Consider the following 24,407-nt stretch of genomic DNA (forward strand, 5'->3'; position numbering starts at 1 on the left):
AGCAATAAGGCGTGCTTTCAACACCACAGTGCATTTGATGAGGAGGCATCTGGGTCATGTGAGTTCTTTGGGGAGATGAAGGGAGTGAAACATGTTATTATGGAATGCATGGATTACAAGAGGGAGAGGGTGATGATGATAAGATATATTAAACAAACTGAATTAAAGGAAGTTAATTTGAAAAAAAATATTGGTGGTTGAGGGCGAGGGAGCAGAGTTTAGTGCGTTGTTGCGGGTTTAGACACAACTTGGTTACATTAATAGGGTTTGAGTTAGAGGGTTGCGCTAGGGGGCGGTAATGCGCCGTTAAGCGTTTCTGTCGCCGTTAAACAACGACGAGGAAGAAGAACTGCAAGACTTTTAGGTTTTATTCAAAGCCTCCCATTTTGCCGCGGTCGTATGGAACGTTGCGTGCTAGTCCGCGTTATGATGGGACTCCTTACGGGGATGCACTCAAAGCGGAAGTTGTTGGTACACCACAGCAAAAAGTGTCCTAGCAAAGCCCAATGAATGGATGTTCGGGTGCACTCACATCCCCCCTAGTTTGGCATGAACGTTTAATGCCATAAGTCAATTCTGCCGCGATTCCCCATAACAGTAAGTGTGCGACCGGTGATGATACGTTGGCTGTTATGTATTAACTCTGTCAGGGTTGCATAGCTTAGCTTAGATTGGTATCTCACTAAAATGCATCTTCACTAACTTCTGAAGAGCTTCTCTGGACTAGAGTCCACGATCTGTGGTAGCTTCAGTGTTTTACCGCCAGCCCCGTAATGTTTATGGTTCGCAAACGTTGCAGAACGTGACAGCAATTCCTTCATGCTAAATAGGGAAAAAATAGCAAAGTGTCACAATTAATACGTCTCAATACGTTTTGTTACGTCAGGGTGTCATGGCAACGAGGATGAAGCTGAAGCTGAAGACTGTGTTCGTCCTCTACTTCATGGTCTCCCTGCTGGGCCTCGTCTATGCACTGATGCAGCTTGGTGGTAAGTGGATGTATTGGACTCATGAGCCGGTTTCAGGCTGGTAGAATAGCAACAAATAATAAATGTGAACTTCACCAACAGTGACTTGACTGGGTTTCAGAGAGAAAGACACTTATTCCCATCAGAGAGAATACCTTTGACGTTGTTTTTTGTTGGTGTCAGAGTGTGTTGCTGAATCTGTTTTTGCGTTCATCTCTAAAGGTCAGCACTGTGACTGCAGAGAACACATGTCTGTTATAACTCAGCTGCGGGAGGAACTGCGCCGTCTGCAAGAGCAACTAAAGAAGTCAGGGGCAACAAAACTACCGCCAAAACTGCCAGCCAAGCCCTCCCTGCCCACCATTTATGTTATTACACCAACATATGCAAGGTAATTTTCTGTGTCTTTTCTACTCCATTCGCTGCTCACTTGTGTTTCACCTTGTTCCCTTTCGCACACGTACATCATTCTCTGCCAAGGCTGGTGCAAAAAGCCGAGCTGACTCGTTTGTCTCAGACCTTCCTCCACGTTCCTAACCTCCACTGGATCGTGGTGGAGGACTCTCCTCATAAGACACCGCTGGTGTCCGACCTCCTGTTTAAGAGCGGCCTAACATACACGCACCTACACATGCTCACTGCTAAAGACAGGAAACTGCAAGAGGTAAATGAAGACAGAACAATCCTCTCAGTACCTCCAGACATTGCATTTAAAAGTAATTTCTTTCTTTATGGTCTGACTGCCCATTGTCCACCTCAGGGTGATCCCAGCTGGCTGAAGCCTCGTGGAGTCGAGCAAAGGAATGAGGCTCTTCGTTGGCTCAGAGAGGACAGAAGAGTTCAGCCAGGAGGAGACCGCCAGCAGGGAGTGGTTTACTTTGCTGATGATGATAACACATACAGCGTGCAGATATTTGAAGAGGTGGGTGTTGGGGTCTGAGTGTAATTTCCTTTCAAGGAACCTTGATATCTAAATATTGCACTGGTGAAGTGTGTTTGTGATGTCCCATGACTGATGGACGACTATTGTTTTAGATGAGGAGTACTCAGCGAGTATCAGTGTGGCCGGTGGGGCTTGTTGGAGGGATGAAATTTGAGAGCCCTGTGGTTGAAGGAGGAAAGGTGGGTCCCCTCTGCTTTGCTGTAACTGTCAACAGTAAGATTAAAGGATGTATCTGAGGTTTATAATGCTGCATACACACTAATCAGTTATCTTGGGGTGATTATGAATTGACATAGTATCTCTTTATATTAAATTATTTAAGAAAAAGATTCTTTATAAAAATGTATTGTCAAATAGATAAAATGCCACTTCTGTTTGGATCAATGAAACAAACGTAATTGTACTCAATAAAGTTTTCCCATTCACGTTTCTTATGTGTTTGCAGTTACAAACCAGTATAGAATTTTTATATATTTTAATTTCTGGTGATATCGTCAACATGTTTCTTATTTGTGTTTTGATGATTTGTGTTTTTGAGGTGGTCCGCTTTCATACCGGCTGGCGCCCCAGTCGCCCCTTCCCCATGGACATGGCTGGCTTCTCTGTCTCTCTTAAACTGGTTCTGGCCAATCCAGAGGCTTGTTTCGATGGAGAGGCACCAATGGGCTTCCTGGAGAGCAGCTTCCTTCAAGGACTGGTCACCATGGATGAACTGGAACCCAAGGCAGACAACTGCTCTAAAGTAAGAGTCACAATGCTCGACATTAAGTCAAGTGTGTTTGAAGATAGCCAAGGTGGCTGAATGCAGCTTTTGAACAGCATTTCTGACTTTCACCTTCTCTGTTGACTTTGAGGTTTTTAGTTGTAAGGTATAAACCCATAAAACGCTTTAGCATCCATTTCCAGCTTACTTTAATATAAAAACAGTAACCTGAGATAGGTTTGCTGTTTGACATATGTTTTTGAAGTATTGACGTTATTGATTTCTCGTGTGTGTGTGTGTGTGTGCGTGTAGGTGCTGGTGTGGCACACGCGGACGGAGAAACCAAAAATGAAGCGTGAGGAAGCTTTACAGGCTCAGGGACTGGGTTCAGACCCTGCTGTAGAGGTCTGAGAAACACACACACACACACACACACACACACACACACACACACACACACACACACACAATGTGAGTATACGTTGCACATCTATCTTGGCCTTGTAAATACTGTAAACCAGAAAAGTACTTTGAAACTTGTTAGTTGTGTCAGGTAGTAATGTGTGTTTGTGTACTTACAGCTGTACTGTCAGTATTGGTTCATGTCTGTATCAGAGGTGTTCTTTAGTTTCAGTAAGTCAGTTGTCTAAGGACTCTGGCTGAAGTTTCGTCCTTTACCTGATGGTGGAGCCGAGCGGCAACTACTCCACTTGTAGGTTACCATGTTAAAACTGGAAGGATGATTAGCACCGCATACATGCATCATACGGGGGCATTTACATGATCCCTGACTGAATTTTTCTTTTATCCCTGGATTTTACCTCCTGTTTGTGTGTTTACTGGTGGTTGTATCTGATTCATTTTGTTTAATCAGTGCAGCCACAAACCTCTTGACTGATTTCTGACTGCATTTGCAACAGAGCACTTTATTCACGCATGGCTTCTGTTCTACTTAATTGTATGTCTCAATAACATAGACATTCTGAATTTCTTTAGCCTCAAAACAACACCATCAGCCTCAGAGGCATAATAATAATCTTTATATAACCTGCAGGCTACTTGCTTCTGGGGGACAGTAGCATTAGGAAGCCAATGTAGTAAAAATACTTACGACATGAACAGCAGCTACTAAACACTTCATGAATAGCAGACGGACCCTAGTATCTAGTTGTTGCATTGTTGTTATTGTGCTCTCATACTAACAGGTTACAAACACCATGGGTACATCTTAGCAACACTGTTCTCCAACACATACACATACACAAACACACACACACACGCTCCACAAGCGCAGAGACACACTGGTTCCACACCCAGTGCACTTTAAAGTGAGACTGTGCATCCTGCTTTAGTGTCACTGCGCCGGTTCCAAACAGCATTTGTATATTTTTAATTCAGCTTCAAAGAAAGAAACAAACACTACTGATGTTCACATACCTTGTATATGCAATACATAAATGCGCAAAAGGCAGAATGTCCCCGGTTGGATCGCCGACTCTGGCACCAGGTGTGCTGGAAATTTATTCGCTGGGCTCAGTAAGGTTTCAATCAGCATTATTACTTAGGCAGGAAACTCCTCCACTATACAGTAGATACAGCAGAGGCTTCAAGTAAGTCAAACTACTCCAGCTGTCCATTATCTCCCATTAACATCTCAGACATGATGAGAATAAAAACTCAAACAAATGCCCCTCAGCTACTGAAGTACGATACTGTAAAGAAAGCTAGTGCCTGCTAATGTGTAATTAGTGCCTGTAAGTCACTTCTACTGGTGTGTCATGTATTTATTCTATAGTTCTTTACATTGTATATGTGTCTGTTCCTGCCTTGACAATAAACCAGTAAGGTATAAACCATGATGTGTCATCGTCTCTATTCAAAGCTAGCGTTTGCTGTGTGATGTCGTAATGCATCAGCGACCTCATGTTTTGACCACCTTCCGCCATGTCTCTGCAAGTTGGGGCTGGTAAACGGGTGAGTGTGCACTCAACTAGAGGACGTGTTTACGACGATAAACTCCTCTATGCTGTTCAAATATGCTCCAGCGTGTGTGTGAATGTGGAGAATTGCTGTTAAAGCCTCCCGTGTGTCACACTCATCAGGAAGGTGCCAAGCTGATCCTTTTGGTTTTGAGGTGTGCACACTGACACAATGGAGAGGTTCTGCGTACACCACTGACTGACTACATGAAAGCATTACTTTGGGGCGAAATGTTCCTTTAAATAGACAACAGGGTGCATTTTTAGACTGGAAAGCCACAGAGAAAGAACGCTCCACATGAAATGGAACCGTGTCTATCAATTCACTTCTTTCTTATATTCATGCTGCTTTTTAGACTCTGACTTGTTCGACAGATGTTGAGGCGACAGCACACCTGTTCTCTGTCTGCCTGAGTGTGTCACAGGTAGCGCTCAGACTCGGCGCCGTCACGTTTTGCAGGCTTGTCATACATTTAGTCTGTAACTCTCACTTCTGCCTGTCTCCACCTGCCTCTTTAATTCTATGCTTCTGTCTCGTTCTACCCGACTTCCTGCAGTTTCACCAAATCAACAGCATCGTGTCTTGTCCTTGCTTGGATCGTCACCGTGGCAACCGGCTGCTGCAGACCACCACTGTTATCAGGTGCTACCCACACGCGTGGGGGTTCCTCAGCCTCTGCACAGCTGAGGTTGTTAAAGAGCTGCGTGACTGACAGCTGCTACGCCCCCTGATGCTCGGTGACTGTACGCGGCGTGTTCGGGAGGCATGGGTCCACCTCATCACTTAACGCACACACTGTGGGGGGGAGTGAAGACTCGTCGCACAGCTGGACTCCCACCTTTTAAAACACAGTGATTCACCCACAAGCAGGAGTTTGTAGACTAGACTTTACCTGTGACTTGTATAGAGTGGTTTCGTTCCTGTCTTTAACCTGTGAACGTCTTCACATCATTGCTGCGCTTTCACTGGCTTGAAAAACAAATATCACCCTACAAAGCTCCCCCCCCCCCAAGGTTTCTGTTCCATCAATGTTGCACACTACGCATGTGTGTGCACGTACAAAAAGGTGTGTGTGTGTGTGTGTGTGTGTGTGTGTGTGTGTTGAGTAATTTTCTTTATGCCTGTTTACGCCTGTTGCTTATGTCAGTCAGGATGTGCTGTACACACACACACACACACACACACACACACACACACACACACACACACATACACACACACACAGAGTAACTCCCACTCCCTGTCCCACCCAGACACAGTGTTTACCTTGCAAACACAATATGGTTTGGCACCATATCTTATCCACGTACACAAACTGAGTGGAGATTGCTCAATAAAAAAAGAATGAAACGTTTTGGACACATAGATTATTATTGTTCTGATTAATGGTGCCTTAATGAACCTCACAGTAGACAATAATATATTGATATTTGATAATTTGTAAAGTCACTTGCATTAAAGTTTGTATAATTTACTGTCAAGCCCTTTTATCTTATTTAAATGCTCTAAAATGAAAGTTAATTAGATTAGATGCTAGACTGTACCAAATGTTAGTGTAACAACAGTTTGTATACACACACATTAGACTTACACAGTTAAATGTTAACAATAAAATAAAAACTTTTAACCGTAAAGGTTCTTTTTACAGGAAGTCTCATCTCTGTAGGCTTGTTCCTGAGAGCTGCTGATGCTGATGGTTAACGTTTGATAGCTGCTGATGTCAGATACCGATAGTAATGTTTGGTGGGTTTCACTTCCCGGGTTCTGGTTGAGTCCATCCACGGAGCCTCGACTCTGAAGCGCGTGCTGCAGCCTGTGAGGGCGACCGGCCGTCGGACGGAGGGTCCCTCGCGGGGAGGCTGCTTATCTGCGCGTGTGTTTGCCTTGGTGACGACAGAGCTGCAGGTTCAGGCAGAGTCGACGTGTGACGCGCGATGGGGAGTGACCTGAGCGCCGGGTCTTTGACTCACAGGGGAGTCAGCGCTGCTCACACACACACACACAGAGGCAGGAGGAGGCAGCAGCACGGCACCAGGTAAGATCAGCGCCTCGCTACCTGAAGACGCTACTGCTGCTGATATTCTAGTGTTAGGAAAGAAGTGCTGGAATCAAGGCGTGTTTTTCCAGGATGCTCAGATCATGTCGTTCATGGCGTTCATTCATCCTGTCTCTCTCAGATTCCGTCTGATTCCTCCTCCGTCTCTGTTAGTAATCGATTTGCTGGCTGTATGTCGTCAACGTCTCCCGTTCACTCGCTCTTTTTCTTTCTTAATTGGTTGCTGCCGTTGTTGTATTAGTTTGTCACAATTCACAGTCTACTGCTGTATGTTCCTTTAATACGTGGCCGTCCTATAACACTGATAGTGTAGGTTTGTGTTGGCCAACAGGTGCCACATTGACAGAGACATAGTCCGAGTGAAGTCACTGGAGTTGGCTGCGTTTCAGCATCCAACGGGTTAAATCAGTGTCAAAGTCTGACTGTGTGTGTGTTTGTCTGCAGGTTTAAGTGCAGTGTGTGTTCAAGTTCGGTATCTAGTTTTTATCGCTTCCCCGATAAGGCTGGTTCTGCCTCACTCGCACACACATGAATTAGGAAACGGGCGAGTCAACAGAACGGTCGTCTGATTCCTACCATTCTTTCTCCGCTTTCTCTATTTTAAGGCCTAGAGCCTTTACTGGGCATCGCATTAAACCCTGTGTGAGCTGCAGTGAAATGATTAAGGATTTGAGTGTGAAAGACGCAGACCCAAGAATTTAGTGTGAGGACAGGGTTGCATAAGGGCATTACACTAATCCTTCTGCCCCTTCTCTTCCAAAGGTGGCCAAAAAAAGGAAAAGGAGAAAAGCGTGTGTGAGAAGTAGACGTGCCACAGAGTCCAGACACCAGAAGTCAAAGAAAGAGCAGGAAACGGAAAAACAAAGCATGACCATCGGCAAGAGCTCGAGAAAGGCCTCGGTGCGGAGCTCCATCCGAGCCCCAAAGTTTCTGGACAAAGCCAGCGGCTTCTACGGCCGCCTGGACGAGCTGGAGGCCGTGGAGGGAAGCGGAGCGGAGCGGAACGTGACGGGCGGCGGCGGCAGAGAGGACGGAGGCGCGAGGAGCCCGAGGGTGGAAAAGGAGGAAGCTGGAGCGGCTGATTTCAGCGAAGGCGTCGTGGGAGACGACGGCGAGACTCTGCTCCAGAGGAAACCCGGCCGCCACAGCAGCAGGTGGAGAAGGAGCTCCCGGAGGAGGCAGAAGGAGGGCGAGAAGGAGAACGCAGCCGAGCCACACGCCGCTGAGAGCGAGGCAGAGGTGGAGGAGAGAAAGGTGGAGGAGGAGGAGAGGGGGAGGGAGCCCGCGCTGGTTCACTTCCCAACTCGGGAGGACGCGGACGACCAGGTCCTGATCAGAGACAAGAAGGCCGGGGGAGCAGAGGAGGGAGAGGAGGAGAGGGGCTCGAAGAGGGAACAGGAGAAGGGGATGAAGGTGGCGAAGAGGAACACGATGAAGAACTACCGCAAGGTGAGAACCAGAACCCGGCGGAGTGGCTGCTGCTCAGCTTCACCCCGTGGGGTTAAACTCCGACCGCTTCATCCTACATAATCAGCTCGGTGAGGCTCGTGGAGCCCATGGGTGAAGTTCTCCTTCCACATGTCCCGGGCTGTTAATCCCGCGGTAGCTACCGCGTTCCCAGAGGGTCACGCGGGTCAAGGTACAGCGGCGCCCGGTGCCTGGCGCCGTCAGATAAGACGTCACGAGGAAATGGAACCGCACCAGTGGTTCCACTGTCACAGACCTCCGGAGGCCTTTCTGCTGCCAGCAGCGCACGCGTACGGAGGTGACATTCCCGCGCCACGCCCTGTGATCGGCGGAGCCGTGTTGACCCACAATGAGCAAACGCATTCCAGCGCTGGCGACCTGGGAGCGCTTACCTGCCTGCGTTGCCGCCGCGTTGCCACGGCGACGCGCACTGACCTGACCTGACCGCTGTGCTCTTCTTCCCACCAGGCCTTGGACCGGGCGTTCCGCCGCGGCTGGGACGCCTTCGTGGCCAACCTCTACAGCGTCACCCTCGCACCCGTGACCCCTCCGCCCTCTTCAGGACAGAAGAACCTGCACAGATCCGTGTTGGCCGAGTTTCGGTAGAGCTGGAGATAAAATGAGGCCCTTTCTAGCAATTAGTATTTATGAAGGTGCTGAACCGAGACTTTTATATGCTCTGAGCGTATTTGAATCGTGCAATAGGCCTCAGAAACAATGATTGTTTATTTGAGTTACTAGGTCTTAATTACTCACTATGAACGTGTCACATTATGTTGCACATTAGCTGCTACAGACTGCAGGTGTTCTGTTTTAATGGAGGAACCAAGCTGTTGACTTTACTGTGATGCCAGTTAAGTCTGGCTTGTATGTGGCAGAGTTCAGCTACAGCTGGTTCCCATTTTACTTGCAGCACTTCATCTCCACTTCTAGGAGCTTGTGGTGCAAAGGGGCCGCTGCTTTCTTTTGTTTAGCATTATGAAACTGCTAATGTGTTGATGTGCAAACAGAGGGAGGGGAAAATTCCAGCTGAGCAGCGATGACTGATGTGTCTGACGTCTGTTTGAGTGAGAGTCGACTTCTGTTGAAAATCAGTGCCAGCTAATAAGCAGTCAGTTGTGGTTAATGACAAGTAGACAAATGCACAAATATAAGCCTGACTAATCAGTGTGAAGACATTGTCGTTGTGATTCACGTTAACACAGGAGTATTTGTAACATTTTATGGGGACATTGCACAGTTTATGTATTTACAACCAACAAAATTACACAAGAGCTATCTCATCCCTGTGTGTGTGTCTTCGGGTGTGGGTTGTTTAACCTGAAGCGACAAACAATGTCATGAACGAATATTTAGTTATTATATATATATATATAATTAATTATAATTATATATATATATATATAGAATGCAATTATTAGTGCTCCAATAAATGTGCTAACAATTTAAATATCATTGTTATCGTCAGAGTAACAGGCCGCACAGAAACAATAGTTTACCATAAACAAGTGTAGCCGGCATCAGACACATAAAAGCCATGAAAAGATACATGAGGACTTTATATAGAGGCCTTACTCTGGTCCCCTATGTAAAGATTGTGCTTATTTAGGTGTGGATGCCTGTTCTATGTTTGTACCCAGCAGCTTTTTGTGTCTAAAACACACATTCCAGAAGTAACTGTAATAGACGACAGCTTTATTATAAAGCTATAAAGCTCTGCTGGAGTCTTGAAGAATCCACTTTGTGTTTCAGAGAGTTTGTCTCCATCGTGTGGTTGTTTTAAAAACAAAATGTTTTTCTCAGCGGAAATGACGTCACACCGGCACAAGTTATTTAATCGTTTCCCCAGTTGAACTTCGTTCGCTTTGCAAACGACAACTTTAACAATATAAAGCATTTTTATAGTTACACGACAATATAATACATTAAAATTTAAATAATCCAGAGTTGAATGTAATTTTCGGAAATCTCAGAGCGGGAAGAGCTGCTGAGGTCTGTCCGGTGGGAGGAGTCGTTCAGGCGGGACATAAAAGTCAGACGGACCCGTTTCTTCTTCCACTTCCTTCTCTCATCTGATCGAGGTAAGACGACCCGCACGTTGCCAGATAATAACCGTGTATATACTGACGCTTCGTTAGATAAAGTCAGCATGTTACACTTGCAAGTTATTGTTTGAGCAGTACATGTGCGTTCTTGCACTTTCCCGCATTTTAAGTCGAGTCCTAGCTTCAGGCTCCGGTGTAGACGACCAGGATAGCATCGGCCACGGCGGGGTCACAATCTTTAACCATCCGCAAGTGAAACGTAATGCTTTAACGCTGAACCTGGTGCCATCGTTGACCACAACATTCTCTCTAAACAATGTGCGCGCCATTTGTCGGACAAGCGTCTTACTTTATTCCTAAAACTACACCTTTTTAGACATGGCGCGTTCCTTTGGTGCGTTTAGGGCCGGCGTCTCTCGGTGATGATACTTTTCACAGACCTGTACTGAGTGACTGTGATTGTACCTTTTTGATCTGATGTGAGACGCTTTACAGCTCCGTGCTGACCCGAGCACGTTGCGCACAGCGGTCACGTGCTGCTCGCCCTCCACACGCCTAAAATCTGCACTTACTCTTTTTAGATGGTGAGGACTCGTGCGTCAGCTGTTTGCTATACAGGTAAACTACATGCCCTACATAAACAGTGAGACTTGGAGTTTTCCATATTTACTTGTGCTGCAGTGATGTTTTTAACTTGAACTCTCTTACTGAACACTTTTGTGGACAATTAAGTTGCTGAGTAGCATAGTTCTACTACTGCATTCATGCAGCGAGGCGATTTAATACTAACAGCTGTCCTTTTTTGTGCTTTCCTCCAGCTGTGGCGGCAGATGTGCAGCAGCCTCTTCACAAGGTAACTGATCGAATGTAGCAGCTCTGCTCAGCCTGTAAATGTTGGCTGCAGGCCGGGAGCTCGTTGAGCTGCAGTGATGATCCTTATGAACTCTCTCTTACTGAATCAGCCTCTGAAGAAGCCTTCAATACTAAATTCTGAGTGGCAAATGTGCTCCAATCTATTTGTAGAATACTGGCGTCATTAACACTGAGGCAATGCTCATTGCACAGGACATTAAATTAATTTTTTTTCTTTTCTATCAGTTAAGCGAGAGTCCAAGTTGACAGGCAAGAATAAAGATCTTTAAGCAGGTAAGAAAGACCGGAGTATAGTGGCTTCCACAAAGGGCTCTTGATGATGATTTGTGAAATTGACAAGCATATGCCTGACTTCGGTGATGCTATCTTTTTAATCTGATAGGCCCTCCATAAATTCTCAAATCTCACTGGTCTTAGTTTGACTAACCATAGCTTTATCTCTATAGGCTGTGCTGAAATCTCTTGCCGAACTCCTAAAACAATGTGGAACACTCAGGTTTGTGGAATCGTTGTTCTAAAATTTGCGTAACATTGGGTTAAATGATGATCCAATATAATGACAAGCATATGCCTGATACGAGTGATGTCAAGTTTTAGTCTGATTACCCTCAGTTGCAGAATTCAGGTAGACCTATTCTAGAATGAATTCTCACGTGTCTGCTTCTTACTAGGTCTGAGTTGGTCTGAAATTTGAGGAACGATCCACTGCATTTCAGTGTAAGTCTCATGGTTAATAGGTAGAATGCCTTTCATCTAAAGGTTAAACATGTAGTTGGCTGGTTAGGTAATATTGCCAGCAGAGTTATCGTTGGACTCATTTGTTTGAAGTGATGAAATGGGGTATAACCCATCAAAGAGCTGGACGACTAATGTCTCATGGCAATTTTGTCACCAAAGCCTGATCAAACATGTAAACTGTAGTAGTGTCCCAGAGGAGACTGAGCTTTATTTAAAATGCCTGTTTCTTTTGCAGGGTCTTCATGAGCAAGTTCTTTAAAGTGCAACATGACTCTTCCAAATGAATGTGAGTTTTTTTTTTTTTTTTTTCCTCCTTTCCCCTTTGCCAAACATTGTGGTTGAACCTTATTGCAGCTTCATTGATGATGAAACTTAGCTCACTTTGACCCAATGTGAAACGACACGAACATCTGAGCAGCTGTGTTCCAAACTAGACCATAGTTTCCATGTTCTACAACATGGATTAATTGCAGGTGTGGTCTATTTGTGCACTAATTTTTGGCAAATGTTTCAGATGCTGTACTGACTGACGTACTGGCTTTACCAACTTCTGCTAGGTGAGTTGCCGAACCTAAACTGAACTTCTTGCATACCTGCTGAAAATGATGAGATACCACTTGGGAGTCTCGTTCGTCTGAACTGCTGTTGATTCTTGATATCTGACCTCCGCATAAACGGACAACTCAAATATTTGCTTTAGCCTCAGACCTGACCTCTTTACTTTCTTCCAGATGTTTCAACTCGGGCAGATGACAACTGTTTGTTGCTAAAGTCTTGATCAGGTAAATGTGTAAAATACAGAAGTGACCAGGCATGGGGTGGAAAGACCTGGTCCTCAAGGACTGAGTGTCCTGCTGGTTTTCAAACTCTCCTTGCTGATTCCCTTGATTAAGTCTCTGCTGCCACTATTTTAAACACCTAGGCAAGGTGTTCGGTGTTGGCTTGGGCAAGAAAAGTTTTAATTGTAGACGCGATCTACTTGCACATTTTGACTTTTTTTTTTTTTTTCCCCCTTCCCCCAGCTACCTTACTGATGGCCTCAGCATCTTCTAGGTGAGTTGCAGGCAGTAAACTAACCTTCTTCCAGACATGCTGAAAATGATGAGATACCACTTGGGAGTCTCGTTCGTCTGAATTGCTGTTGATACTAAGTGTCTGACCTCAGCAACCGGGACAAGTCAAAGCATTTGCTGGCTTGTGCAGAAATCTGACATCTACTTTGCTTTCTTCCAGATGCATCAGTCTGGGCAGATGATGGGTCTTGCAACATTTATGATCAAGTAAAGTGATTCATTAGGTGAGGGACATTCTTTCTGGACTTGCTCTGAAGCTTTAGGTTTCTGCAGTTTCCTAATGATGATCCCTGCACGCGTCTTACGCCATGTGTTAAAGCCAGAACCTGAAAAGGTGGACCCACTGGCTTTACCTTGGCAATAAGGGGAAGACCTGTTGGGGTTACCAACAGTCTGATTGGAAACGTGGACAACTAGTGCTAACTATTAGCGTTACTAGCTAAAAAATTTCATGCAGCTTAATCATTTCAAAATTTCTTTTAGGACCACTTAAACTGAGGCACACTACCCCTGTAAACAAAAGATTAAGGTATGTGATTTGCATTTTTAAAAACACAACATGGAGTGAGAAATGATGAAACTGTTGTCAGTCTTTGCCAACACCACCAGACATTTCGGATGCATCAGAACCCCTTGGTGGCCAACGAGAGACTGAGAACCCTGGCTTGCCAGGTGTAAGGTGATCCTGGCTCACATAAAAGGTTGTTATGGTGATCTGACTTGTCTGGTTCTGTAATTGACTGAAATTCTCCATTCTGATCTCACTCAAATTATGACAGCAATTCTTTCCTGTGGCCAGTACATAACAGACCTTTCTTTATTTAGGTATTTTGCTGCCAGGTTGGATGGGGATCCTGTCCCACAGAGGTATGTGTCTAATGGGTGCAGCCAATAACATCAAATCTGCAACTAACAATCCTATTAAAAAGTCAAGTATCACTGTACATGATGATACATACCGCCCCAGTCTGATAAATCATGACTGATTGGTATCCTGATTACTATAACAATGAAACCTTTTTAAATTTTAGTATTTGCAGTTGTCAAATGTGACTGAGATGTTGATGTGTTTCAGGTTATGACTCTGCACAAATCAAGCTGCTTCAATATGTGGTAAGAATTGGGCCTAAAATCTTGAACGTTGACTTAAATATGATGACAACTACCGCCCCAGTCTGATAAATCATGACTGACTGGTATCTCTGATCAACACTGACTTCTACATCTGATTGTCATAGAGTTGTCTGCTCAATTTCTAAAAAGTTTATTTCTTTGCAGACTGAATGGAATGTTTTGAAGATGATCCCATTCAAGTCTGTGGCACAGCTATGCATACTGCTCTGTAATGTCTGTCTCTGATGTACAAAAGTGACTTTAAAATAAATGATATTTAAACAAATCTTTATTTTCCTTCATTTGAGTGGTACAATCTTAGAATATGCTAAAGAAATTATACATTGTCCAGTGCCATGTAACAGGAACTCGTGTCAAAGTAGTTACCGATCTTGCACTCTATCTCTGGATGTATCATGCACTCAAGTCCTTCACTTTTCTGAATTTGAGTAAAGCAAAAGCCCCAAGTCCAGTGATCATATGGCTGCAGATAACTGATAAACAAAGTTTGATTACGTTTGAGTCACATCAGTTGCGAATTTAATTAGTCAGCAGTGAAGATCCTTGCAGCAATATCCTCTAGTAGCCAGTCCACACCTGTTAACAGGTTCTCTCCTGTTACAGCACTGCAGCCAATGATGCACCAGTGGTGACTTTTGTTATCATCTAGAGCCAGTGCCTGCAGGACACAGAACAAAAGCTATTAAACTTGAATCCATTAAAAGTTAAATTCTCTTATTTTTGTACATGATCTCTAGACGGAACTGTTACAACAGGTGATTCTTAGCTGTAGGTTTTTATGTAGCACTTGAGAGCTTCAAGAAGCTCTTTAGCTTGAGCAGGGTGGATTAGTGCACTGTGGCCTTAAAAGGCCTTAGAATATTAGTTTATACTGGGGATATTAAGAGCGTAACAGCCACATTTACATCTGATCATTTAATTGCTCTAACGCATTCACTTTATGCACCAAACATTTAGTTTTTTTAGTGTCAGTAACAGTCTTGTTTGGGACGTATATAGTCTTACCTCCTTTATCGCCTCTTTTGTCAGAGCTCCTGGTAAATCCTGTTTGTTGGCAAAAACCAGCAATGTTGCACCCGCTAACCTCTGCAAGTAGGGAAGCACAAGACAGACAGGAAATGTTACATGGAAATAGATTGATCCTCAAGCAAAATGTTAGTAGTGGATTCTGTGCAGTATTTTTCCTGCCTGGTAACTCTTGCAATGTGTATATTACTACTAAAATGAGATCAAAAACTTGTGTAGTTGTTTGTGTACCTCCTCCAGCAGCAGTGCACTGAGCTCCTTTCTGCAGTCTTCAAGTCTGAGTCTGTCTGCGCTGTCCACCACCCACACCAGCCCATCTGTGCTCTCAAAGTAGTTCCTCCAGTAGGAACGCAGTGACTTCTGACCCCCTACATCCCAAATGTTTAACTTAAACCTAGAGAGAAAATTGGAATAAGATGACAAGGGAAAATTTAGTCTGAGTGCACCAGCTACACACACGTATCGCTTTCAGTTCACGTCTCCAGATCTGCGATACAAGGGAATAATGTTTTGGCCACTAGATGGCAGTGCTGCCCACGTTTGTTAGTGGATACTTGGCTATTTTGGAGGCAGCACAACACCTTTATAACAAATACGCAAATTTGTGTTTGTTTTGATTTAAACACGTCTCCTATACCACACATCAAAACTACTAACAGGAAGGGAAGAAATTTGAGGGAAGGTCACCTCACTGGCCACAACTGTTGGCCTTTAGGCTTCTTAAATGTTTCTGTAGTTATCAAATAGTTTAATCTCGTGGGTACAATAATAAATACTAGGACTGCGTCAGCAGGTTTGCCATCAGAAGTAAACAAATCTTCAGCGCAGTGATATAAAAAGACACTGTAATGTCATGTAAACAGTCCTCTCTGTGGGGTGAATATCTTTGTACTGCTACACGTGTAACTGTGTAGATTTAAGTGAAGTCATGTATGATGCTGTCTGGTTAATCAAATAGTATAGAAAATAATGAATAGCTAAGGGTTACTGTGAAGTGAAGCAAACATCTTTTTTGTTTGCTCTCATTTTGTCATGATGTTCGGACGTAATTCCTCTTAAACAGTAGATTGACTCCAGTCAAACGCGTGACAGCATCCTAAGTGTGATGCAGCTGTGTGAGTGTGTTACCCTTTATGCTCCAGGGTCTTGATGTTGAAGCCCAGTGTTGGAGAGATGGTGCTAACATCTTCTCCGTTGAACTTCTTCAGGATGGTCGTCTTACCGGCGTTGTCCAGACCTCTGCACGAGCCAGGTTAAAGAAGCAGCTAATAAACCCATCGCTGATTAGAATTTTACCAGTAAATTAATCGAGTCATTAAAGAAAGCGCGAGCTATTGGCACGATACAGCACAAAATGCAAAGGAACAACTTTCAACCTTGAGTCTGTTTTCGTACAAACTCGGGTGAGGTTACAATAATGTGTGTCAATGCTACTTTGCCACCGGCTAAGCTAATGCACCACAAACAGGATACAGCATCAACAGTCTCAGCTCCCGCTCCTTCTGCTTCATCTTTTTCAGAATCGTCAGCAGCCCCATCTCGACGCACCGCAACAGCGGTTATAGAAATTATTACTTGAAAGAAATTTGAATTTTGTGTAAATTTTCTTTAGCATCCATGAGCAACACTGAGATGTAGGAAGCGAATGTGCTAGAAGACCCGCCCCGCTTGGCCACCGATTGGTCAGTTTGGTGCTTCACGTGCATTGATTGGCTGTTAGGAACTATACGGTGGTTGATTGGACAGTACATACCTCAGGGTGTGTCTCCCCGGGATAACAAATGTTCTGTCGATCATGACATTCGAACAACAATGAAGGTATTGAGAACTACAAACTGAATGCAACAATAAATAGTTCCAGGTAGTTAATACAAGGAAAACATGGTTACGTACTTTTTAGTATTGGGACAATATTATATAGAACAAGTATAAAAAGGAAATACTGTTAAACCCAAAGTATTTGAGCAATATAATTTCCCTCTATACTCAAGGAAGTAATTTTTACAATTCTTTGAATGCTTTCGGGCCCCTGAAAATGTTTAGTGAATTAGCTTAAGTTAAAACTGAAAGTCTAGACAATGTGTTTGTTTCATTTTACATTAACTGTTATGAATTATAACAACTCCTTCTGCTCCTAACTTTAAATGCAATATTGATCCCAGCATGTATCTGTATATTTCAGTAGTTACTATTAAATCTTTCTCTCCTGGTGTGGGCTTGTCTGACTCTATAGAAGAACAACTGAATCTGTTCTGCCCACTTGCTTAAAGACACAACTTCTGGGAACTGGGTCTTGGCCTGTGTCAGGGGTCTTCTTAGTTTCCCGGCAAAACTACAACAAAAAATTCCCTACACGTGAAGGAAGCCTTTCCCTAATATGGTCCTCAGATCAGAGTTCCACTCCCAAGTTTTCCCTGTTCATTAACCATGATGCCTTCACTGACTTTCGAAAATTTTAGCTCAGCATTTGTAGTACTTCACATTCACAATCAGGCAACGTAGTTGTCAGAGTAAATATGTTTGTTATACAAATAGATGTAGCTGATAAACACGGAGGAGGCTTGGCAGGAAAATGCCTCCAAACAGCAATCAGTCTTAAACATTTTAGCGTTCTTCGCTGTTTCCTTGAAGGCACACAGGGAAAAACCTAGCGTACTTGAAGACGCCCCCTTTAACGCACAACGGATCCGTTTAAAATAAAGAGAAACTGAAAGCAGACTCAGCATCATGTTGCATCACCGGCAGCCAAACCCCCGGCGCTCAAAACCCACGCGACGAACTCCGAGCTGCACATTCATGCATTCATCAAGTCGCCCTGCAAACACCAGGCACCGCTCCTCACCATACGTCCTCTCCCGACTCATCCGGGCCGAGGGTCGCAGCCGCCGTGCGCCAGCGATGACCCGCGCCGGGTGAGCGGTTCCCGCTGCCGGTGGAGACGCGATCGGTCCAGACATCCGGCTGCGTCCTGCGAGGGGTGACGGCATGTCGCCGCTGTTCATGGAAACCGGCTACGAGCCCAACAGCCCTGGCTCCATATCGGCAGAAGACTACACGGCTGGATCTGTAAGTCCTCCTCTGTATTAGTGCAACACGAGATTGCAAGTATACTAACACGCATGGATACCAGTAGAGTGAACTCACAAGATTTTACAATGCGTTGACCGTTTCCTTCGTTTTTATGCATGTTTTGATGGATTTTCCTCTCATGAACAACTGAGTCCAGAAACTGCTAAACAAGATGGAAAAAGAGGAGTACTGTGCAACTACGGCATTTATATAATGATTTAATTGCACAGTAAATAATTCCATATTTCCCACCCACTCTTAATTAATATATAAACTATGCTGGTATTTAACATTGACAGTTACTTGGCACAGTGAGGCTGCCACATCTGGTAATGATTTATCAACCGCGGCACTGACTGCTGAGTGTGTGCAGGTTTTTCCAGGTTTGCGCACCTGTACGTGGTGAAATTAGCTGTGTGACATTTCTTAAAAACAACATGAAAACCCCTTTTTTGAAAACCCGAAGTACTAATACTAATACTAATACTCCATACATACACATGTATGTATGGCATGTATGCAGCCACCTTTAATGCCTCTAACCCAGAGGAAAGAGGTCATCATCATGTTTAATTTATTTGTGTTGCTCATTCAGTTGGTTTGACCTGTTGACACAGGGTTTGAATGAAACATCACACGCCGCCGGTTCCTCTCCATCAGGTCCCTTCAGCTCCTCACGGGCCCATCACACGACCCACTGCCAGGCGTTTCCACACATTGTGTAATATTGGACGTTCACTGACCGGTGCCTGTGCGTTTGCAGGAGCGAGAGGGGGACGGGCAACAGGTGGGACCCACCGGCAAGAAGAGGCGCGAGAAGAACAGGGACGCGGCGAGGAAGAGTCGCAAGAAGCAAACGGAGCGAGCGGACGTGCTTCACGAGGTGCGAGACCACCTCATTGTTACGACTCCTTTCTGTGTCTGCTTCCTCACACCGTGGCCCTGTGACTGACACCTCGTGTCTGTCTCTCTGTCTCTCACACACACACACACACACACACACACACACACACACACACACACACACACACACACACACACACACACACACACACACACACACACACACACACACAGGCTATGTGACTAGTGGTGTGTGTGTGTGTGTGTTGTGTAATTTGGCAGTATGCGCACAGCCATTTCTTGTAAACAGTCCTCTTTAACAGAAGGACTCTCACTCCCTCTGCTCTGCTCTCCCTGACGGCCCTCCCTTTTCCTTTCCTCTCTGCCCTCCACACACACACACACACACACACACACACACACACACACACACACACACACACACACACACACACACACACACACACACACACACTGCGTTTCCCCCGAGAGGCAAATTCCAAATTCCAAAGAGGGTTTAACCAACACACACACACACACACACACACACACACACACACACACACACACACACACACACACACACTCACCTTAGTCATCATTTCAGGTGAGGAAACTGAAACTGCATTTAAGTGCAAGCAATACGGCAACAGCTAGTTATTTTAGCATATAGTAGCTTAGCATTCCGAAACTACAACTTAGAACGTATTAGCAGTAACTCCTATACACTTAGTAATTTCCACAGTGTTTTGTACCATTAGTTTAAACTCTTATTTTTATATTTAATATATATTTATGACATATAGTGTAATCATTTTTTATTTTTCATTTTAAATGTTAATGCTATAGGCTACAAACATGCGCCAAGATAGCGCTGTTATCTCTCAAAAAAAGTAGGTTGGTCATTATTTTAAGAGCCGCTCATGTTGCACGTTACACCGCTGACAATGTCACCAAAGCCTGTTCGGTCTGTTCCGCTTTCACGCTAATCACTGCTTGTTCTACGATCCCCTATGTGACATGTTTGACATAACTGGTCGGATGAGCGCTCAGTTAAATGAATCAGTCAATGGGTGTGTGTGTGTGTGTGTGCGTGTACGTGCGTGCGTGCGTGTGTGTGTGTGTGTGTGCGTGCGTGTGTGTGTGTGTGTGTGTGCGTGTGTGTGTGTGTGTGTGTGTGTGCGTGCGTGTACGTGCGTGCGTGCGTGTGTGTGTGTGCGTGCGTGTGTGTGTGTGTGTGTTTGTGTGTGCGTGCGTGTGCGTGTGTTCCACGTGGCAGGAGTCCAGACTTTCATTTTCACCCTCTCCTCCTCTTTCAGTTCTGCTCCTGGTGCTCTTTTAGGTTAACACTGAACACGCGTCGTAGCCGCAAAAATCCGATTATTGATCAGGAAAGCGTCGTTGTCAGCTGTGACCTTCTTCTGCATTTTATCCAAGACGTGGCGTTTGGGGGAAGCATTTACAGGCAAAGTGATGCGGCTAAACTGAAATCTTTAAGCTGCGGCAGGTGAACATGCGGAGCCTGTGGGCCACACTTTTCTAATTAAACCTGGCATTGCTCAGCACATCCTTTCCTCCACCTGCGTGCATGCTCAACGCCAGCACGGTCACTTAGGACCCATATTTCACTTCTCCTTTGGGGGGGTTCTGATTCTAGCCGTGGCTCATTCTCTCTCTGACTGCTGTCTTTCATACTCTTTATGAAGTGCATTCTCGGTATTGCCTGGCTGTAGAGTTTTATTACAGCGTGAGACTGATGGCCCGCTGCGATGAGATGCCGCTGGGATGTGATAGTGTTTATGATTAGCCATTTGATGTATGTCTTTAATCTGCTTTTATGGCTGCGCGGCGGGATAATAAAGCTACACCCGACTCAACCTGACGTTGGCTCCTCTCTCCTTGTCTTCCACCATCCCCTCCCTCTGTTTCCCTCTCAGGAGCTCCAGCGCCTCGAGCGCTCCAACACGTCGCTCCACAAGGAAATCGCGGCGCTGAAGAAAGACCTCGTCCTCTACACGACGGCCCTGGAGCGTCACAAGCCCCACTGCTGCCTCCGAGCGCCCGCGTCCAAGTCCGGCCCGCCCGGCGCCCGCCCGCCTCCCCCCTCCGCCGGCCGCCGCAGACCCGGTCCGGCCGCCGTTCCTCCTCTCAGAGCCAATTCTTCGTTCTCTACCTCCTCGACCTTTGGCACAGGTCTTCAGACTCTCGACGGGCTTGAAAACGCCCGCCTTCCTCCCACGACGTCCGCTCCGAGCGGAACCGCGTCCTGCTTGACCTCTGACCTCTTCGCGGCCCCGCCCTCCGACCCGGCGGCCGTTTCCTGCCCGCTCCCGCTGCTCCCGGCGCCTCACTCCTTGTTCGCCGACGCGTCCCGGCCGACAGGCGTTGCGCCCGTGAGCACGAGCCCCGTTTCGCTCCCGGCAGCCGAGCAAGACGCCACTCATGGAACCCCTTCGTTGTCAGCGGATTCGGGTTTCTCTGATACACTAGATGCATTTCTAACCAAACAAACCTCTTTTGTACCTGCTCCATGTAACGTGGGACCTCCCTACTCCCATGTGGCCCTGCACCATCGCGGTCTGGCTCGTGGCTGTGATCCAACTCCCTACAACATTCCAAATACTTCAAATCCTCTGGGTTCTTTTTTACCCTCGACTCTGCAAGAGTCTACTGTTCAGCCTATGTCAGCTTCACCTCAGATGAACTTTCCTCCACTACCCCCAAATCCCAGTTATTGTCAACAGGCGACACCAAATGCGGCATCTTTTCTTTCCCTCCTCACTGTCCCAAACCCTCCCAGCGCCCCCCAGACTCCCTCCAACAGCTTTGCTCAGTCTCCACCCGCGCTGCCGCTGTTGCTGGATTCCTCGAGGGATCTCTCCCTCACTGAGCTCCTGGAGGTCAACGACTGGATCCTAAGTGGGCCCAGTAATGTATAGCACTACATGCCGCATGGCAGGGGAGGATCAGTATCGTGATGTGAAAATTCAAACCGCACGTGTTGAGCTGTGGGACTGAAGTGGCACCAAATTGCAGCAAGGTCGTAATCGGATCTGATCAGACACAGGGCTCAAAGCAGGCTTTGACGTGAGGAAATGGAAAACTGGTGACGGTGGATTAATTCGTTTCCACATAAATGAAAGCTAAAGGCAGACGTTGTCTTTCTCAGAAAGATTGACTCAATTTCTGAGACTTACCCTTCACTTACTCTTTAAGACCCAACCTGCTTAGATGCAGCTTGTTACAGTTCGTCTTCACTTACCTCATTTACACACTCCTTACACAGTTTGACAAGTTTTTATTATGCTGCTATTGATAATTTATTTATGCGTCGCAATATTTAAATAGAAGAACAACTATCAGTCAGTCAGTTCGCTTTTTTTTAGGAAGTCGCACAATTTATCTGTCTTACCTACAAGTGTCAAACGAATGGAGGCTCAATAGCCCCCGGCTCATTCAGACCCTCAGTGATTATGTGATTACATGACAACTCCAGGTGAAAACACGCTTAATGCACGACCCCATCCAGGATTATATGACCTAATGTGGATTCGTTTGCAGTGATGTTGTCAAACCGGAGCTTCTGTAACGCACTGTGCAAACTAAGTTGTTTTCCACGTAGCCCACAGACGGGCACGGATCTCTGAGGGAGCCGCGGTAACCAGGATGAGGACGGGAGGTTGTCAGGGGCAGCTTCATTAGGAACAGCGATGATATCAGGGTTATCGTCGATGAATCATGTGTCAAATGGCCCCCGGACACCCCACACGCCTAGAAGTCTAAACCACCAAAAAGGCTCTTTGTTCTTTGCTAATTCATGTATTTTAAGTGAGTCAAAACCCACAATGAAAATGTGTCCGTGTGACACATTCTTTCTGGCAATAAGAAACTTCCAAAGCCTGTAATAATAGGATCTAGTGCTGTTAGGATGTTATTTTTTGGGCTAGGAATGAAACCAGGCCTTATGGTAACTGTTTTGCAGTGACGACCATGATTTTCAGATAATGATTATTCAGTTTAGGGCACCATTACTAGGAAATAAGGGGATATTTGAACTAATGTGAGGATTGTGGTGGGTGTCTTTAAATTATGATCATTTGATACTTTCATGCATTCATTATATATTTATGCTTTAATACTAATAACTGTAATAAAAATGTTTGTTTACAAAATCAATTTCTTAAAATTCTGTTTTGTCAGATCATGAAGTTTGATATGATGTGTATATATGTGTGTGTGTGTGTGTGTATGTGTAGAGTAGACATATGCTAAATTAAAGGGTGGGCAGTGGTTGCAAAGACCCTCAAAATCTGAATAATTATCGATTTTACCTTTCAACAAGTCAATATTCAGGTGCGAATTCACTGAACCTCTGCTTCACATATTGTTTCAAGATCCTGAATGCATTATTCTTCACATTTACATGACTAAATTAGAAGGAAGGAAGTGAAAGCAGTAAGTCAGTGCATTTATCGGCACTGCCCTGTTACTTCGTCCTCATTGGGTCAGTGATTCTTGAAACCTCAATTTGGCTTCAAGTCACATAATAACTGATAACCCAAGCTGTTGTCTTTACTGTAGGTCAGGACTACAATCAAACAAGCGTTATTTGTGATAATTTCATATTTTTGAATTCTTCAACTTTGAATAATAGCCTACGTAGCATTTCTTACCTATTCTTTAAGCTTTAAGAAGGCAATGCCTCCTCGATGTTCCTGACGTGACCCTTATGAAATGTGTGTTTCTGTTGGACTATTGCCTGAATCACATGGTGGCAAATATTGTACCTTAATTTATTATGAATATATTAACATTACCTTAATGCAGATCTTACTAGAACTGCTGCTGGCATCATTGCCCAGTAGAGAAATTTAGACAGATGTTACCACAGAATGAAGACCTGCTTTATTTATTACCTCACAGTTACGTTGTAAATCGACAATACAATGACAATACAAATACAATATTCCTTGAAGCCATTTTTAAATCATCGGCGGAGGGAGCAGATGAAGCATCTCCGCCTCTCCACTGCCAACCATTTACCGGACCCTCAGTCCCCCGGTGTTTTCACAGAAGGCAACCGGCTGAGCTCACTTGGGACAAACGCGGAGGATCAGAGAAGTGCGCAGGCGCGTGGCAGCTTTTGTATAAGCTATAAGATTATAACGAGGCTAACGTGTGTTTGAGCGTTGGACGGGCTTCAAGGCCGGTGGCGCAAATAGCCCGGGAACGCACGCACGTTCCCTGCCAGACGAGGTGTGACTTTGAGAGGAAGATGAAAGCGCGTGGATAATTGTGCCTTTGACTGCGGGAGCGCGCACGTGCGCTTGTGTGGACAGAACAAGTAGCTTAGCGGAGACAGGGAGAATGGATGCGACTTGATCCTCTCTCTTTCGCGCACACACACACACACACACACACACACACACACACACACACGCGGGAGACGGAGAATGGAGGAGGAGGGGGGGGGGGGGGGGGGGGGGGGG

The 24,407-nt window shown here is 45.3% G+C and overlaps 4 protein-coding genes and 4 non-coding genes across 9 annotated transcripts; 7 read left to right on the plus strand and 1 right to left on the minus strand.

Annotated features, from left to right (window-relative positions):
• The first annotated feature begins 320 nt into the window (after window positions 1-320).
• Window positions 321-4,470, plus strand: b3gat3 (beta-1,3-glucuronyltransferase 3 (glucuronosyltransferase I)). Its single transcript, XM_029135725.3, has 8 exons — window positions 321-597; window positions 887-989; window positions 1,191-1,359; window positions 1,449-1,632; window positions 1,729-1,890; window positions 2,004-2,090; window positions 2,450-2,653; window positions 2,927-4,470. The coding sequence occupies exons 2-8, from the start codon at window positions 893-895 to the stop codon at window positions 3,023-3,025; spliced, it is 1,002 nt and encodes a 333-aa protein (XP_028991558.1). The 5' UTR covers window positions 321-597; window positions 887-892; the 3' UTR covers window positions 3,026-4,470.
• Window positions 4,471-6,357: 1,887 nt separating this feature from the next.
• On the plus strand, window positions 6,358-14,246 carry sb:cb1058 (uncharacterized protein LOC394209 homolog). Of its 2 annotated transcripts, none has more exons than XM_041069526.2 (17): window positions 6,358-6,629; window positions 7,413-8,099; window positions 8,586-10,198; window positions 10,744-10,780; window positions 10,981-11,015; window positions 11,261-11,308; window positions 11,482-11,531; window positions 11,707-11,752; window positions 12,009-12,059; window positions 12,288-12,330; window positions 12,505-12,555; window positions 12,796-12,826; window positions 13,007-13,070; window positions 13,330-13,375; window positions 13,672-13,713; window positions 13,922-13,959; window positions 14,125-14,246. In XM_041069526.2, exons 2-3 carry the CDS (start codon window positions 7,518-7,520, stop codon window positions 8,721-8,723), a joined length of 720 nt encoding a protein of 239 aa, XP_040925460.1. In that variant the 5' UTR covers window positions 6,358-6,629; window positions 7,413-7,517; the 3' UTR covers window positions 8,724-10,198; window positions 10,744-10,780; window positions 10,981-11,015; window positions 11,261-11,308; window positions 11,482-11,531; window positions 11,707-11,752; window positions 12,009-12,059; window positions 12,288-12,330; window positions 12,505-12,555; window positions 12,796-12,826; window positions 13,007-13,070; window positions 13,330-13,375; window positions 13,672-13,713; window positions 13,922-13,959; window positions 14,125-14,246. The 2 variants fall into 2 exon arrangements, with proteins under 2 accessions (XP_040925460.1, XP_040925463.1); XM_041069529.2 differs by having other exon boundaries at window positions 11,266-11,308.
• LOC114851584 (small nucleolar RNA SNORD29) lies at window positions 12,128-12,192 on the plus strand. The gene has a single exon (XR_003785199.1). It is a non-coding gene; the product is annotated as a small nucleolar RNA SNORD29 (small nucleolar RNA).
• LOC114851587 (small nucleolar RNA SNORD22) lies at window positions 13,122-13,249 on the plus strand. Its single transcript, XR_003785202.1, has one exon. It is a non-coding gene; the product is annotated as a small nucleolar RNA SNORD22 (small nucleolar RNA).
• Window positions 13,786-13,850, plus strand: LOC114851585 (small nucleolar RNA SNORD31). The gene has a single exon (XR_003785200.1). It is a non-coding gene; the product is annotated as a small nucleolar RNA SNORD31 (small nucleolar RNA).
• Window positions 13,992-14,058, plus strand: LOC114851586 (small nucleolar RNA SNORD31). Its single transcript, XR_003785201.1, has one exon. It is a non-coding gene; the product is annotated as a small nucleolar RNA SNORD31 (small nucleolar RNA).
• Window positions 14,231-16,680, minus strand: arl2 (ADP-ribosylation factor-like 2). The gene is made up of 5 exons (XM_029139083.3): window positions 16,480-16,680; window positions 16,135-16,245; window positions 15,238-15,400; window positions 14,986-15,066; window positions 14,231-14,638 (listed from the first exon to the last, which is right to left on the minus strand). The coding sequence occupies exons 1-5, from the start codon at window positions 16,542-16,544 to the stop codon at window positions 14,504-14,506; spliced, it is 555 nt and encodes a 184-aa protein (XP_028994916.1). The 5' UTR covers window positions 16,545-16,680; the 3' UTR covers window positions 14,231-14,503.
• A 1,056-nt stretch (window positions 16,681-17,736) lies between these two features.
• On the plus strand, window positions 17,737-23,094 carry batf2 (basic leucine zipper ATF-like transcription factor 2). Its single transcript, XM_029139057.3, has 3 exons — window positions 17,737-18,072; window positions 18,839-18,958; window positions 20,856-23,094. Exons 1-3 carry the CDS (start codon window positions 17,992-17,994, stop codon window positions 21,855-21,857), a joined length of 1,203 nt encoding a protein of 400 aa, XP_028994890.1. The 5' UTR covers window positions 17,737-17,991; the 3' UTR covers window positions 21,858-23,094.
• Window positions 23,095-24,407: the final 1,313 nt, after the last annotated feature.

This window comes from Betta splendens, chromosome 2, assembly GCF_900634795.4.
Source record: "Betta splendens chromosome 2, fBetSpl5.4, whole genome shotgun sequence".
Taxonomy (NCBI): domain Eukaryota; kingdom Metazoa; phylum Chordata; class Actinopteri; order Anabantiformes; family Osphronemidae; genus Betta; species Betta splendens.